This window comes from Stegostoma tigrinum, chromosome 1, assembly GCF_030684315.1.
Source record: "Stegostoma tigrinum isolate sSteTig4 chromosome 1, sSteTig4.hap1, whole genome shotgun sequence".
Classification (NCBI taxonomy): domain Eukaryota; kingdom Metazoa; phylum Chordata; class Chondrichthyes; order Orectolobiformes; family Stegostomatidae; genus Stegostoma; species Stegostoma tigrinum.
The window spans coordinates 108,098,812-108,114,251 of NC_081354.1; the positions used below are offsets into that span (position 1 = coordinate 108,098,812).

At 39.1% G+C, this 15,440-nt stretch overlaps 1 protein-coding gene across 1 annotated transcript in view; it reads left to right on the forward strand.

Moving 5' to 3' along the window:
* LOC125457782 (mast/stem cell growth factor receptor Kit-like) overlaps positions 1–14,920 on the forward strand; it is a 92,245-nt gene extending 77,325 nt beyond the window's left edge. Inside the window, exons 20-21 of the mRNA XM_048542378.1 lie at positions 3,648–3,753; positions 10,507–14,920. Of these exons, the coding sequence (XP_048398335.1) occupies positions 3,648–3,753; positions 10,507–10,665 (265 nt within the window). The 3' untranslated portion in view covers positions 10,666–14,920. The remainder of the gene's footprint in view (positions 1–3,647; positions 3,754–10,506) is intronic.
* The last annotated feature ends 520 nt before the right edge of the window (positions 14,921–15,440 follow it).

A 15,440-nucleotide genomic window follows, 5' to 3' on the forward strand; every position in this document is an offset into this window, starting at 1 on the left:
GTAATATAGATTCCATGGAGAAGGTGATGGGGGTTTGTGCTAAAGCTGAGAGAGCTGTCTTACAGACTAGTCAAGCAACAGCCTGACATAGTCAAACTCACAGAATCATACCTTACGGATAATGACTCAGACACCAACATCACTGTCCCTGGATATGGCCTGTCCCACTGATAGGACAGACGGAGCAGAGGTGGTGGCATTTATTACACAGTTTGGAGTGAGTTACCCTGGAGTTGCTCAACATTGCACCCCATGAAGTCTCATAGTAACAGGTCAAACATGGGTAAGAAAACCTCTTACTGATTATCATGTACTATCCTCCCTTGACTGATGATCAGTACTCCTCCATGTTGAACAACACTGGGAGGAAGCACTGAAGATGGCAAAATATACTCTGGGTGGGGGATGCCAATGCCTGTCATCAAGACAGAGTCAACACAGTGTGGAACTGGAGGAGCACAGAAGGTCATGCAGCATTGGAGGAACATGAAATTTGACATTTCAGGTCAGGACGCTTCTTCAGAGAGAATTGGTAACACTATTGATCAAACTGGCCAAGTCCTAAAGGACTTTGTTGCCAGACTTAGTCTGCAGCAGGTGGTCAGGGAACTTGCAAGAGGGAAAAGCACAACTGACATCATCCTTACCAATCTTCCAGCTGCAGATGTATCTGTCCATGGCAATGTTGGTAAGAGCGACCACCACACAGTCCTCGTGGAGACAAAATCCCACCTTCACATTGAGAATGACCTAAAAATAAGGTATTGACCTGGTGAAGCTACAACACAGGACTACTTACATGCCTAACATTTCCAGTGGTGGTCAGAGCTAAACAGTTCCACAAACAATAGATCAAATTAATATTTGCATTCCTACCACATCAAGTAGTGAATGGTGGTGGTCAATAAAACAAATGCTTGGAGTAAGAGGCACCACAAATATCCCCATCCTCAATTAACGGAACAGCCTGGCACTTCAGTGCGAAAGGTAAGGCTGAAGCATTTGCAACAGTCTTTAGGTTACTCTCAATCATCAGGGAATTGACAGAAGGTGTCATAAACAGTGCTAGCAAGCAGCTCAGCAGTAATCTGTTTAGTGATACCCCAGTTTGGGGTCTGCCTGGGCCATTGAGCTTCTAATCTCAACAAGAGCCTTAGTTCAAACAGGGACAAAAGAGTTGAATTGAGAATCATATAAGAGTGACAACTGCATCAAGGTTGTATTCAACCATATGTGGCATCAAGGAGACCTAGAAAAAACTGGAATCATTGTGTATCGGGGCAAATTTTCTGGTGATTGGAGTCATAGCTAGAACATAGGAAGATGGCTGTGGTTGTTGGATGTTGGTCATCTCAACTCCAGGATATCTCTGCAGGAGCTCTCAGTGTAGTATCCTAGGTCCAACCATCCCTAGCTGCTCCACCAATGACCTTCCTTCCATTATAAGGTTGGAAGTGAGGATATTTGCTGATGATTGCACAATGCTCAGCGCTATTTCATGACTCCTCAGATACTGAAGTAGTCCATGTCGAACAAGATCTGAACAATATCCAGTCTTGGGCTGACAAGTGACAAGCAATATTCACTTCACACAAAGGCCAGGCAAGGACCAACTCCAATAAGAGAGAATCTAACAGTCGGCCCTTTACATTCAATAGCATTAATATCATTAAAGCCCTCACCATTAAAACCCTGGGAGTTGCCATTGACCAGAAGCTGAACTGGACTATGCAAATATAATGGCTACAAGAGCAAGTCAGAGGCTAAGAATACTGCGGTGAGTAACTCACCTCCTGACTGTCCAAAGCCAGCCCATTATCTACCAGGCACAAGTCAGGGTTTTGATGAAATATAGAATGCTCCCCATTTGCCTGAATGAGTGCAACTCCAACAACACTCAAGAAGCTTGACACTCTCCAGTACAAAATAACCTGGCACTAACATCCCCCAACATCCACTCCCTCCACTACCCACAATAGCAACAGTGTGTCCCATCTACAAGATGCAATGCAGAAATTCACCAAGGCACCATAGATAGCACCTTCCAAACTCACGGACACATCCGTCTGAAGGACAAGGGCGGCAGATGCAGTGGAACAGCACCATCTGCAAGTTCCTCTCCTAGAGACTTACCATCCTGACTTGGAAATACATCACCATTTCTTCACTGTCACTCAGTCAAAATCCTGGAACAGCCTAAAATATTGTTGATCTAACCACAGAAGATGGATTGTGGCAGTTGAAGCTCACCACCATCCTCTCAAGGGCGACTATGGATGGGACAATGAATACTGACCCAGCCAGTGACACTCACATCCCATGGCAGAATATAAAAAGGCTGTCCATGTACTTCCCAGCTTCACAAATGCATGAAGTGGATTCTAGCTGCTTGTAAAGCTCTGAAGTCCATATTGCACTGCATTATTGGTTGTTTTATACAATAAATTAATGAAATGACTTCAGGTTTTTCAAAGTAATTTTGGGTCTCTATGGATTGGAGAGCGTACCTATTGGAATTTAGAAGAATGAGAAGTTATTTCATCGAAACATGTCAGCTTGTTAAGGAAATTGACAAGGATAGGCTGAGAGGATCTTTTGCTCATGGGAGAGTCTAGAATCAAAGGGCAAAGTCTCAGAATAAAGGAGTGCCGATTTATGACTGAGATGAGGTAGAGTTTCTTCTCTGAGCGATTTGAAAATTTTGAGAATTTCTTGATCCAGAGAGCTGTGGGAGCGGAGCCCTTGTGTATAGTTAAGATGGTCTTATGCTGTTGTCTTACTTTATTAATTAGTTATTATCCATTACCTTAAATTAAATTAGAATTAAATTTAAAAGAATACATACTCCATGTGACTACTTTCTCTGGAAAAGAGACCTTTGTGATAGGGCTGGCAGGACAAGCAGAAGGGACTAGGCCCAAAACATAAGCTTTCCTGCTCCTAAGATGCTGCTTGGCCTGCTGTGTTCATCCAGCTCCACACTTTGTTCTCCAGCATCTGCAGCTCCTACTATCTCTCGTGGAAAATGCTTTACATTTTTTTCAGCAAAAGTAAACACATTAAATGCCAGCCATTGTCATTAATTGAAAGGTGAATTCTAGAGAAATGCCTTTATCCAAAGGATGGTAAAATAGTGGTCACTCTACCCTGAGGAGTAACTGACCAAAGTATGATGGATGTTTGTAAGGAGCAGTTAGATAAACATGTGATGAAATAGAGGGTAAGAAAGATATCCTGAGAAGGTTAGGTGAAGAAGGATGGGAGAAGCCTTGTGAAGATCATACATGCCACGCTATTTCTATGCTTTAAACTTAATCTAATTCAATAAATTCTTAGGACAGGTTGCCATTTGGCAAATGGTAATGTGATGAAATTAGAACAATGGGTGAGGAAGAAAAGGTTTTATACAATCACGCTCAAGACTTTTATCCTAAAATGAAACCAGATCCCTTTTGACCTTCTCTGATGTCTTTTAAGCCTTGTTTCAGTTGCAGTTATTTTCTCTCTCATTTACCATCTAAAAGAAAGAAGCTCTACAGTATCAATTTTCACTAGGTTGAAAACATGTTGAGTTACACCCAGCTTCTTTCATATAATTGTTTTCCCTGTGACATTGCTATTCACTGAACAATGTTTTCATCCCAAAGGTATGAAGTCATGAAGGCTTGCTGGGATGCTGATGCATTAAGAAGACCTACATTTGAGCAAGTTGTGGAGATGATTGAAGGCCAGCTTTCAGAGACCTCGAAACATGTAAGCAACAGGCCCCAGCAGTGTGGTTACTGAAATATGTGTGGGCAGATATGACCCAGAGTGGTTGGTTATTTCCTGAATATGGTAGTTGCAAGATAAGTTATATCCAGCCACAGCCTGTTAGTGCAACTCTTGCCATCAGTAGTAAATTAAAGCTAGAATTTCTAACAGGGGAAACACAACTAAAAATATCAAACAGAACAAAAATTGGTGAAAATTCATTGTCAACTAGTAGCCTGAGATAACTGAAAGATTCTAATTCTCAAAGGCTATGAAAATAACTTGATTTTCTACTCCCAGATTCTTAAACCTATCTTGCTTTTAGCCTATCGCTATGAATTTAAGCACAGCAGTCACATAAATAAGGAAAAGCTTGATCTTATGGATAAGCAATATATAGCAAGCTCACTTGTAACAGAGACCCCTTTGTTAACTTGAAGGTGGCTCCTGCGTCAAGGAGGTTGCTGGGAGGTTTTAGTGACACTATGTCAGTGAATTCCAGAAGTTAACTTAGTGGCTCGGGATCTGCAATCTCGAAACTGAATTGAAGCAACTCATTTTGACTTTTAGAACTGAATTTTGTGGAGACAGCAGATGGTCAGCTGTCGTGGACAAATACAGCTCTACGATCCCACTCCAATAACCGGCAGAACCGAGGGCGGCATATTGCATGCAGTGGGCATTCAAGGGGCTACTGCAGGGTCTGCATCTCCATTTAAGGTTGATCTGAAGTGATTCTGAATTTGCCACCTAAGTAGCCCAATTTGCCACCTGGTGAACTTGATCTTCTTGCCACTGGCAACATGGCACAGAGGCAGCAAGACATCAGGGACAATACCAATATCATCCTGTGGCATTTTGCCAAACCTTCTACCCCAAGCTCCTGACAAAAAGGCCCAAAAAAATCCAGTGCTGGGTGCTCATGTCTCTAAGCTGCACAAACGGTGTGATCTCAGCTTTGTTGAGGTGGACAACATACAAATGGAAATTGGACGTTTCAACGATGAATGCTGCACATAGCTCAGTGACAACCCTATGATATATTGGAATTATGGGTGCTGGAGCAACTGTAGTAGCATATTTTTATAGCTGTGTCTTCAGCAAACTTGGAAATATTACTTTTGGTTCCCACATCTAAATCAATGATCCAGATTGTGAATAGCTGGGGCCTAAGCCTTGATCCTTGCAATACACAGACTATTACCCATTTATTTATACTCTGTTTTGTGCCTTTTAACCTGTCCTTTATCCCTGCTCCTACATTATCCCCAATCCACTGATCTTTACTTTTGTTTATTAATCTCTTGTAAGACTTTATCAACAACCTTCAGAAAATCCAACCACATCCACTGGCTCTGCTGGTAGATACTGCTAGGAACATGCTCAAAAAATGCTCACAGGTTTGTCAAACATGACTTCCCTTCATAAATCCATATTGATTCTGATTAATCAGACATTATTTTTTAAATATCTAATTATCACATCCTTCAAAAAAGATTCCAGATGACTGAGATCAGATCAACAGATCTGTAATTCCCTTCTTTCCTTTCTTATATATATTCCTTCTAATCTGCAGGCACTATTGCAGCAATAACAGAATTTTGAAAGGTGATCTTCAAGGCATCAACCATATAAAACTAATGATATTAGGGGAGGCGATGACCCAGTGGTATCTCTGGTCTGTTATTCCTGAGACCCAAATATATTTCTGGGGAGTCGGGTTCGAATCACACCACAGCAGATGGTAGAATTTGAATTCAATAATATATCTGGAATTAAGAATCCAATGATGACCACAAATTTGTTGTTGATTGTTTGAAAAACCTATCTGGTTCACTAATGTCGTTTAGGGAAGGAAACTGCCATCCTTACCTAGTCTGGCCTACATGTGACTCCAGACCCACAGCAATGTGGTTGTCTCTTAACTCCCCTCTGGGCAATTAGGGATGGGCAATAAATGCTGCCTCAGCCCGTTAATGAATAAAGAAATATAGTCACCTTGTTCAATATTTGAGTGTAAATATCATTGGATCCTAGGGATTTGTCATCTTTCAGTGTTATTAATTTACCCAGTATTACTTTTTATAATACTTTTAGTTTCTCACTCTCAGCAGACCATTGGATCTCAATTATTTCAGGGAGATGTCTTACATCTTCCGGTGTGAATACCCTTGTGAATACTTATTTCAGTACTCTGCCACTTCCCTGTTTTCTACTAGAAATTCTCTTGCCTCTGCCTGTAATGGGCTTAGAGTTGTTTTTGCTAATTGTTTCCTCTAGAAATATCTACAGCATTTTTTACAAACATCTTTTCTGTTTCCTGCTTACTTTTTTTGCTTCCAGTTTACATTTATATTCTATTCTCTTTCTTTATCTATTTCATGGTTCTGTTCCTAATTGTAAACTTTTTGCAGCACTTAGGTTTACAACCTTCCTTTTGCAACCTTATAAGGTTCCTCCTTTGATCTAATATTATATTTAACTTCCCTTGTTAGCCACGACTCTCTTGCATTTCCTGTTGGGTATTTTTGCCTTAAAGGATCATATGCTTTTAAAACCAAGCATTAATTCCATAAATGCTAGCCATTGCTTATTCACCATCAAACAGTTTAATATATTTTTTCATGTGAACACATTCAACTTCCTTCAGCTACCTTTATAATTGCTCTTGTTTATACTTAAGAGCCTACTTTGTGATTGAACTATACCTCTATCATATACGATGGAAACCATCTTGAACATATTCCAGGAACTTTACCTCCATAGTTTTGATGTTCATTAGATTTACTTACTCTATAAGTAGATTGAAATCACCCATGATTAGTGCATTGCCCTTGCAGTATGTACTTCAAATACTTTGATTTTACCATGCCCCGCATTACAACTACTGTTTGGTGACCGTTAAACCACTTCACCGAATGGTTTCTGTCCCTTGCTGTTTCTTAGCTATACCCCAACAGATGCTACATTCTGCAGTTCCAATCAAAATTTCTCCCTCACTAATACACTGACACTGCCCCTATTGTAAGCACTTTCCCAGCAATCTTTCCTATTTGTCCGTATTTCTTACTTGTAGAATATTCTTTAATATTCAGTTCCCAGCCCTGGTCACCCTGCAGCCATGCATCCAAAATGGCAATTAAATCATACTCCTTTACTTCTATGAATACCAAAAATCACCCTACCTTGTTGTGAATGCTGCATGAATTTAGATATAGTGCCTTTAATCCTGCTATTTTACTGCTAAACTGTGATTTCATTCTGGTTCATACCTTTCATAATTCTGGCTGAAAATGGATGCAAATTCTTCAGTCTTTTTGCACTGATGGGCTCCCCATGATTAAAGATGATAATATTTGTGGTGCCTCCTCCATCCATGACTAGATATGCCAGAGATTAGATTTGATCCATTGTTTGTGTGAGAGTTTAGGCCTGCTATTGCATCCTGCTTACGCTGTATGGTATGCAAGTAATTCTATGTTGTTGCTCATTCGTCTTATTGTTGAAATCTCATTTTTAGTTATGCTGGTGCTGTTTCTGGTATGCCCTCCTGCAATCTTCACTGAACCAAGGTTAGCTCCCTGGCCTGATGGCCATGGTAAATAAAAAAACTAAAAAAAGACTGTGATGCTGGAAATCTGAAACAAAAATGAGATTGGTAGGAAATCTCAGCAGGTCTGGCAGCATCTGTGGAGAGAAATTAGAGTCGACGTTTCAGGCCGAGTGGTGCCAGACCTGCTGAGATTTTCCGGCAATTTCTGTTTTTGTTTGTGATGGTAATGGTCGAGTGGGGGCTGTATAGTGCCATAAGGTTACAGATTGTTATAGAATATTATTCTGCTACTGTTGAAGGTTCGCAGCATCTCTTTGATGTCCAGTTTTGGGCTGCTTGATCTATTTGAAATCTTTTCTGTTCAGCTTGATGTTAGTACCACACAACACAATAGGGGGTATCCTTAACAGTACAAGTTACAAAATATCATTGATTTCCCCTGGCTGACCTGAATGGAGTGGTAGGACTAAAATGGTACTGACCGATGAGAAGGATGATGGTGAAAAGGGACATTGAAGAGGGAATTCCACTCAAAATACCCAAACTTCTCAGCCACTGTCCCCCTAGAATTCTCTGACTGAAAGCTGAGACTGCTTCCCACATTCCCTAAGTGCAGGTGCTACTATCTCTAGTAGAGCTGTCAGGGGCCATTAAAGCCAGAGAGCGTAGGCCAAAAGCACTTCAATAGCGAAACAGTGTAGGCTACCTCTGTCACTGCTGAAATCACATGGGATGCATCATGTGTGGGGCAGCACAGTGGCACAGTGGTTAGCACTGCCGCCTCACAGCAACAGGGACCCAGGTTCAATTCCAGCCTCAGGCAACTGTCTGTGTGGAGTTTGCACGTCCGCATGGGTTTCCTCCGGATGCTCCGGTTTCCTCCCACAGTCCAAAGATGTGCAGGCTAGGTGGATTGGCCATGCTAAATTGCCTAGAGTATTCAGGGTGGCATAGATTAGGTGGGCTGTAGGGGGATGGGTCTGGGTGGGATGGTCTCACGTTCAATGTGGGCTTGTTGGGCCAAAGGGGCCTGATTCCACACTGTAGGGATTCTAGTAGGAAGCTTAAGTCCAGAAATTTCCTTTTCTCATAATACTACATCAAATTTATTGGCTAGTGTTGCTTCCATTTCCTAACCATTATCCCAAGAGTCAGTTCACTGATTTGATGATGAATGTTAATAAATGGTGCAGAAAGTGTTGGATATGCAAACAGTGGATCAGTAGCTGAGGGTCTTTGTTTTACTTCTCAAGGAACTAACTGTAGGATTTCATTTGTTGTATTTTACTTGAGATAAACTTGTCAGATATTAAAGCATCCTGGCATCCAGACATCCATGTGGTATTCTGGGCCCTATCTTCATCGTTGTCCTCCGCCTCTGGCTTTCCTTCATCGGAACATGCGTGATGAGTCTTACCGTCCTCCTGCAGCTACAGACTTCTCTGCAGTGCAATGTTGTGCAGTTCTCAGCACATCATTATCATTCTGAAGACATGAGTGCTGAAGGGTGCCCCAGATTTATCTAACACCTAATACACATCTTTAGCGTTCTTATGGTTTGCTGTATGGCACACCTGTTAGTCATGTTGTGCCCACTGTAATGCTCCTGCATCTCAATGCTGGGGTTCTGTCATGAACTGAGTTTAAATGGTTGACTGCTATGAGCCAGACCATTAGTTTGTTTTCTGGAATGTATAGATCAAGCATGTTGGACTGCATGGAGAAAACACACAGGGAATCCTATGCAAACTTCCATAACCCTTTTTTTGCAGCTATGCCAGCTTCATGTTGATAGAATGTGGATTGGCATGTCTATGAATCAATAGCACCTGAATCAGCCAAAGATGTCAATTTGACTGCCTAGCCATTCTGGCAAGTTACAAGGAAAGGCGACAACTCCCAGCCCTGGTAAATGATTCATGCATCACTTGCCTTATGTATTTACGTACAGCCAACTATAGGACCCTCAAGATATCTTGGTGGTGTCTACGGAAGAAATTCAGTCAGTGGTGACCTTCAAAACCCCTGGTACTGCACATCCACCAGTTCCAGCAGGGTCAGTTCTTTTTCTGTAAGCCTTCATCTTTAAATAAAATCCTGACAATAGGCACATGTTCATAATGTATCATCGCCCACTGCAACCATTAAATGTACAAGCACCACTCATTAATATTAGGCTTTGCAATAGACAATAATTTATTATCTAAGCATCATTCTACTTTTGATCTTATTCCTTTCAAATTTATTTATGTTGTGACTAAAGCAGTTGACAAGGTTTCACTGTATTCTACAGTATGTAATGGAAACTGGTACAGTGATTTAGACTATTGTTGTGTCAGCACTGGAGCCAGAATCCTACCAGATCACTGGCTAGGTGATGTAAATCTAATTTCCTTATTCTTGTTATTCTTCCAAGTCAATATAGTTGGCACAAATCTGTTTTGTAAAAGTGCCAATAATCTGGCACTAACACAAAATTAATGACAATTGTCAGACAGACTGCAATATTGCTGGCGTGAAAAAGCGAAAGTCAGACTGTTATGCCAAGGAAAGCTCCTGGATTGAAGTGCATTTTCTTGGTGCACAATTGCAATAACCTTTCTCTGAATCTAACTGTTCCTGTTTCTGGTGAAAATGCAATTTGTGAACCAAATTGATAGTTCTCACCTTAGTGACAACCTATATTGATGATCAGAGATTTGATCACTGCAGTTTTATGTTGGGTGAGTTTTATGACTACGGAAAGATGGACAACTTTGATTCAGTTCTCTGGCTCTCTCCTGTTGTTTCCTTGAGGATTTGAAAGCTGTAGACCACTGTAGGTCAGAGCAATCATTAATAACCAGACTGCCTGTTTTACCCACATGTTTTCTCAGGTTTGAAACTGTGGCAATAGCTTAGAGCACTCACAGCAAGTGTTTAAAGACATACATGTCTTTACAAATAGACAGACACACAGAAGCACACACACATGCACAAACAGACTGGGTCAAGTTAAATAGTCTTGTCATATCTCCGTAAAACAATTTAGTGTCCCATCAGCATTTTCAAAATCAACCAAAAGTGCAGGCGGGGTTCTAAAAACAGAATGCAACAGTGTAATCAGCATTTTATTTCTCGAAGGAAAATAAAGTCATATACAGCAGATATAAAAATACATGGCATTGACTGATGATCCATTTCTCTCCTTGAATTTACAGAAATATTCCAACTTGGAGTCAAATTTTACCACCAGGCTGAAATTTCCCAGTCACTCCTCACGTCTTAATTCAGCCGGCAGCAGCAATGCTTCTGACCAACCGCTGCTAATGAATGATGATGTGTTCTTTGAAGATGAAAACAAACACATGCAAAATTGATTTTGAATCAAAATCCGAAATACATACATCCTGCTGAAGCTAATATACAGACAAATGACTGAATGTAAATTTTATTAACATATATATATGTTGGAATTGTGAATTTACTTGGAAACTGCTATGCTGTGGTCCTGTGTGGCTAAGTTATATCCTCTAGAATAACATACACCAGAGTAATAAGTGGCAACTTTTGTAAGACTCTTTGAGAGTGGTTTCTCATATGTAATGCTTCTAATTTTGTAGAAAAGGCTATTTCAAAACTTTATTTTTGAACTATATACAATTGTATTGATCATTTACTTTGCTGCGATGAATATTTGGACAAAAGCAAGATTCTCTTGTGTAGCTAATTTATCTGGTAAATAGTAAATGAAGCTCCTGAATTTATAGGAAGTGCTAAGCAGTCCTCTGGCTCTTTAAGATGGATGGATATGTGCTAGCAATGGAAAGGCAACAGCTGCCTTTTTTAAATGTCTACCTTTTATTTTCTGATGTTTGCAATTTTTTAATGCTCTGACATGCTCTGTTACTGATTTGATTCCAGACCAATTAAATGCCTTGGTTCACTACTCAGTCTAACCATGAGGGTGAGAACAGAATGCACTAATATGTTATTAATATGATCTTCACTGTCAATGTTCATTGACATTATTACAATTACATAACCATGTGTAAAAAAGCAAGACAGAGAGTTCAACATTCTGCAAGTTGATTATGGGTGTACATTTAATTCTATTTTGCTAAATTTTCTAGCTGCAGTACTGCAATGAGTGACCCTAATACCGAATTGGAAATCTTGCAGAAATACAATAATTCAGAGGATTGACAAATTAATTGAGCAATGACTAAACTCAGAATGTCAGATATTCTCCAACTTACTTCACGTCTTGCCTTCATGAGCGCCAAACTCTTACACAAATCTGTACAGACGCAAAGTTACAGATTTACTGAGCAACACTTAAGGCTTTTTAAATCAGTATGCTTAAGAAAAGGGAAATAAACACTTTTATCATTAATAAGGCACGACAATCTTGCTACCATATTGCTCAACAGCTGAAGACAATCACAGAGAATGAAATTAGAATAGCAAATGAGTGCTTTGCAACTTGAGATTGAAATATTTTGCCTTCTAAAATATTAGTTTTGATAAAACTGTGCACTATGTTGTGAAATAAATGAGAAATTCCTCTTCCAATTGTGTAGCTACATGTCAATGTTTTCTACTGGCATACCTTGTCAAAGTCGATAAGGGGTGAGAGTGAACAATGGTACAAATCCTGTCAAGAGGACAAGTTAACAAAGATGTTGTCTCACACCATTATTAGTCAAAATTGCATAACACGTGCTTGCTGATATTTACTTGCAAGATTAAGGAAGTTGAACTTTAAAGTACTTTTTGTTCTTTTTTCATATGTACAATGACAAAGGCTAATCGTCTTCAATTAAGTTGTTATAGGTTAAGGAAGTTAGCTTCAAAATCCATCTAGCAATTTAATTTTACTAAACTTTGACTGCACAAACACTGCAACGAAATGAACTGGTTAGGCTTTAATAGCTTGAGGGAAGAATAATCGCAATAAATGCATGCAGTGGAAAACTATTTCTAAATACAGCAATGCCATTGTACTGATTGCATTTGCTTTAAGGCATTACTAACCTAGTAAACAGTGTATTTTGTTTGCCCAGTAATGTAGGTTACTCCACAGAACTGTAACCACATTACAGGTCATTGAACTCATAGCTGACATATGCATGATACATTTCTGACTTTGACTATTTTGGATAAATTATCTCATTTTAAGGTTATTGATTAATTGTAATTTTATTCCAAAGTCCGTTTTTATTATTGCTATGGAAATGAATGAGTGAAACAGTCTACCAGGTACATTCACCTCTTTGTTCAATGTAGCAATATGAGATCCAAAAAGACAGAACTCTAAACATGGAATGTAAATTCATAAGATCCATCTTATACTCTTAAGTCATAATCTAAGTGTGAATTGTCAAGTTATCAATATGATTGTAGAACAAATGTATGACATATGCTTATGTTTACTATTTATTGGATGAGTCAAGTAAAAGTGATTCATACTGACTTTTAAGATGCAAGCCCTCATGACAAAAGGTTTAGAAAAATCTTGCTTTTAAATGTGGATCATTGATTTATAAATATCAATGCAACAAAGATTGACCTAGCAATTTGGATGTTTCAGTCTCTGTGCATCAATGATGAGGCCTAAGGTAACCCCATTATTAACCTATTGAGGCAATTTCTGTGGAGCCAGTAAGTTATAGAAAGCTCTTTGGTGTAACTAAAGAGTAGGTTGCTGCTGTGATTGTCTTGTTCTGAAGAAGAATCATATTTGTCTCACAAGATTAACTTTGTTTCTCTCTCCACAGACCTGTAGAGTCTCCCTAGCACTTTCTGCTTTCATTCAGATCTCCAACATCTGCTGTATTTTGCTTTTATTTGTAGTTTGTTATAAATTTTTGTTGCATAAGTTATCAGAAAAATAAATTACATGTGAGTAATCTCATTTTATTTCTCTTTAAATCTTTCATAATTGGGAGCAGTTGCAAGATTTAAGAGTTTTCAGGTTGCGTAGTTTTCTAGAACTGGCAGTGATAGCTTTTTGTAAGGGAAATTCTAGGATAGATGTGTCATTCCAGAGTGTTGCAGGAAGTCAAAATCAAACACACTGCAGTGATGTTGTGCTGTTCATTCTATCATACTATTTATGAATATTAAGTATCTTGTATGATTCTGCACTTAAGATCTTTTTCCTTTAAGGCCCATTTTACAATTTCCTACTTGTTTTTCAACATTTGAATATATGGTGATAATTAATGTAGATAATGGCTGATTAAATGTCCAGATTTGTAGCTTAGAAAATATGTCAGGTAAACTATTGGTGAATAAATTCAAATAGGAGTGTGCTAGCAATTTTCAGAATCAGTGTTCGCACAGGGCAGTCTTGTTTACACTAACACATTTGTATAAACATATGGAATAATAAAATGTGAGGCTGGATGAACACAGCAGGCCCAGCAGCATCTCAGAAGCACAAAAGCTGACGTTTCGGGCCTAGACCCTTCATCAGAGAGCCTGCTGTGTTCATCCAGCCTCACATTTTATTATCTTGGATTCTCCAGCATCTGCAGTTCCCATTGTCACTGTATAAACATATGGACTTCTTTTCTTGACAATGACGTTTAAATTCTTTGCTAAATAATGGACAAAAAAATGAATGTTGAAGATCCAATAGATTTGTGTGGTAACATCCCTCAAACCAAAGTTTTCAGATGGATTAATTGAGGAAGAACTGAAAAGTATGGGAGAAGCTATCAAAACTAATTGATGTTTACTACAATATAATTAAATATATCTTGGACACTAGTGCAAAGCAGGCAATAATGAATCATCTTTCTATTTTGCACTGATGCCGCTGGTCTGTGATGAGTTTCATTGTATTTTCCCTTCTGCGATCTGATTACATTACAATTAGCCCAATATGACAGCTCCAGTGTTTGGATATTTACATGAGCATTTTTACCAAGACAATGTGATAGATTTTCCATTGAGAAGTCTGTCTGAAAAGTGCATGTTATTAAGAATTAATTTTCTTCAACCAATCTGCTAATTAACTGAGCAAATCAAAAGATTTAAATGTCTGCCAGGAGCTGGCTGATCAGTTGTAGCCAGCAACGGGATTTATCTTTGCTTTTGATTTTAGATTGGAACAGGTACTGATCTGTTGAGAGCCATGTTGTAGTAGTACACAATCTATTATAGAATGGTGCTAGGGAAAACGTGCAGTTAACTTATCAGAATTTCCATTGCGCAGCTCTGTAAGCCTGGATATCTGTGCAATCAATTTGTAGTTTTGCCCACCTATATACTATTTTAGAATAACCTCTCCGGTCCAATACCGCAGTAGAATTAATCAGAGGAGTAATGGTTGATGAGTAATCATCACAAAGGACAAATTCACGGCTGCTCCGTGATGGGTGATCAGATGGGGAAATTTGCTCCCAGTTATTGCCAATAATTAATTCTGGCCACTGGTCAGACCTGGTGCCTGGTTAATGTTAGATACTATCAACAGCAATAAAAGTGTGGCTAATTCAATGGCAAAGAAGGATTTGCTTCCGATGGATTAAGTGACTTTTGTATATCGTATTTTTAATACCTACTCGGCTACTGCATGGTTATTCATGACAGAATTTGGAATATTGTTTTTGCAGAAATGTTTAAATAAAGGATGCAGTTATTGTGAAAGAATTGTGTTGTGTTCATTCAACTTGAAACTTTTGCTAGACTTAAGTGCCACAAATTTGTAGCGACTCAGTACCCAGTTTTACAAAACTCAGGTGTTGAACCCCATATCAGGACAAATTGCTGGAACCTTGACAAAATCCATCAGGATGTGCAGTCTCTGAGAAATAAACAGATGGTTTATGAATCCACATTGGTTCTTTTGCAGCTGTGTATTTTTATATGGAACTGATTTCTGTGACTTCACATGACCTTGTACGAGTTCACAGGCACCATTAAATATATCCTGTTAGAAATAGTTTTAAAAAGTCCTTGTCCCAGATATCATTCCTTATTCAAGGAGCTGATATGCGTTCCATTTGCGTGATTATATCGAGCTTGCTGTGGAACATATTGCTGGTCACATACAGGAGCAAAAACAGGCATTCCATTTTGTTAGTACTGTAGACACGGCCTTACATACAAAATTCCTTTGACAATATAATATCTGACTAAAAAC